At 59.9% G+C, this 1,392-nt stretch overlaps 1 protein-coding gene across 1 annotated transcript in view; it reads right to left on the reverse strand.

Moving 5' to 3' along the window:
- The window catches only part of ZNF142 (zinc finger protein 142), a gene marked incomplete at its 5' end in the record, with an annotated part of 7,803 nt that overhangs the window by 442 nt on the left and 5,969 nt on the right, over positions 1-1,392 (reverse strand). Inside the window, 2 exon segments of the mRNA XM_010157281.1 lie at positions 8-54; positions 423-528. Coding sequence (XP_010155583.1) covers positions 8-54; positions 423-528 — 153 coding nt within the window.

Raw genomic sequence — 1,392 nt, forward strand, 5'->3', positions numbered from 1 at the left:
CGTCCGCCCGGTTGGTGCGGTACTCGCACTCATCGCAGCGGTACGGCTTCAGGCCTGCAGCGATAGGGAGGGGCTGGGATGGGGGGTCTGGTGCTCCTCCTCCCGTGGGTCTCGCCGTCCCCTAACGGCATCAGTCCCCAGGGACCCCCTACACACCACCCTCAGCACTGGGAAGGCACGGCCTGCCAGCAGGCACCCCGAATTTCCCCGCACCTTGGCCCCTGTGGTCCGTACCACTCCACCGTCACTCCCCGCCCCAGGGCACCGTTCCCAACCCACCTGCACACAAAAACGTGTCACCCCTCAACAGCTGGGGGTCCTCCCCCACCTCCAGCTGGGCCACTGGTAGCAAAGGAGGCATAGAGCTGGGGTCTGTGCAGCCCCAACGCCCTCCCCGGCGCCCCCCGGCCCGCAGCACTCACCCGTGTGCTTCGTCATGTGGTACTTGAGCTGGTTCACCCACTTGCACTTGTAGCCGCAGTCGGGGCAGAGGTATTTCCGCTCCTCCTTGTGGATCCGCATGTGGTACTGGCACAGGGCGAGAGGGCAGGGTCAGGATGAGGCCACGCCACCTGCCCTGGGAACGCTCTGGGGTGCCAGCCAGGGGCTCAACGACAGCTCTGACATCCCAAACCACCTGGGGCCAGGAGGGGTGTCTGTCTGCCTGGCAGACTGTGGGCAGGGGGGATCCACGGGAGGGTCAGGATGAGCCCCCTGGACTGCTGAGCTTGCTCTGGCCCAGCCCGAGGAGGGCTGGAGCATTTTTTTTGAGGAACCAACATGCAGAAACCTAACCCTGTCCAAGATACGGGTTCCAATTTCCTTCATTTATCTCATTTAACTCTTCATTTATCCTCGGCTATTCAAGAGGAACTCAGTCCTGCAGCCTTTCAAATCAAGAAATATATGAACCAACTTGCAGAGACCTTATCCCAAAATGAGGTATGCAGGGCCACTTGTTTCCAGGCTCATGCTCTTCCCCGTAAAACGTAACAGATTGTTAGGCTGAGCTTTCTGATTTGCAGAGGATTGTAGTCCTCAAAGTGACGAGCACCCAAACCAGTCATTCATACCAATCTGGTGTTTAGGGCCAAGCCCAGGTTAAAGCCCAGCCCAGGGCCGAGGCATTGTGCAGCCTCCCCAGCAGCTCTGGAGGGCTCCAGCTCAGCCTAGCCATTAAAAACATCAATATTTCTTTTAGCAAAACCAGACCATTTTCCCCTCCATTACCCCCCGCTGGGCTCTCCTCTTCCAGGAAAGGCCCTTTACGCACGAGGGTGCAAATCACTCCCAGGGGTCTGGCTCTGCAGGGCAGGGTCTGGCTCTGCTCACAGGGAGGCTCAGCTGCCCCCGCGCTGCGTCCGACCGGTGCCGCAGGGCACGCTGCTAGCC

The sequence above is a fragment of the Eurypyga helias genome, unplaced genomic scaffold (genome assembly GCF_000690775.1).
Source record: "Eurypyga helias isolate BGI_N326 unplaced genomic scaffold, ASM69077v1 scaffold13870, whole genome shotgun sequence".
Taxonomy (NCBI): domain Eukaryota; kingdom Metazoa; phylum Chordata; class Aves; order Eurypygiformes; family Eurypygidae; genus Eurypyga; species Eurypyga helias.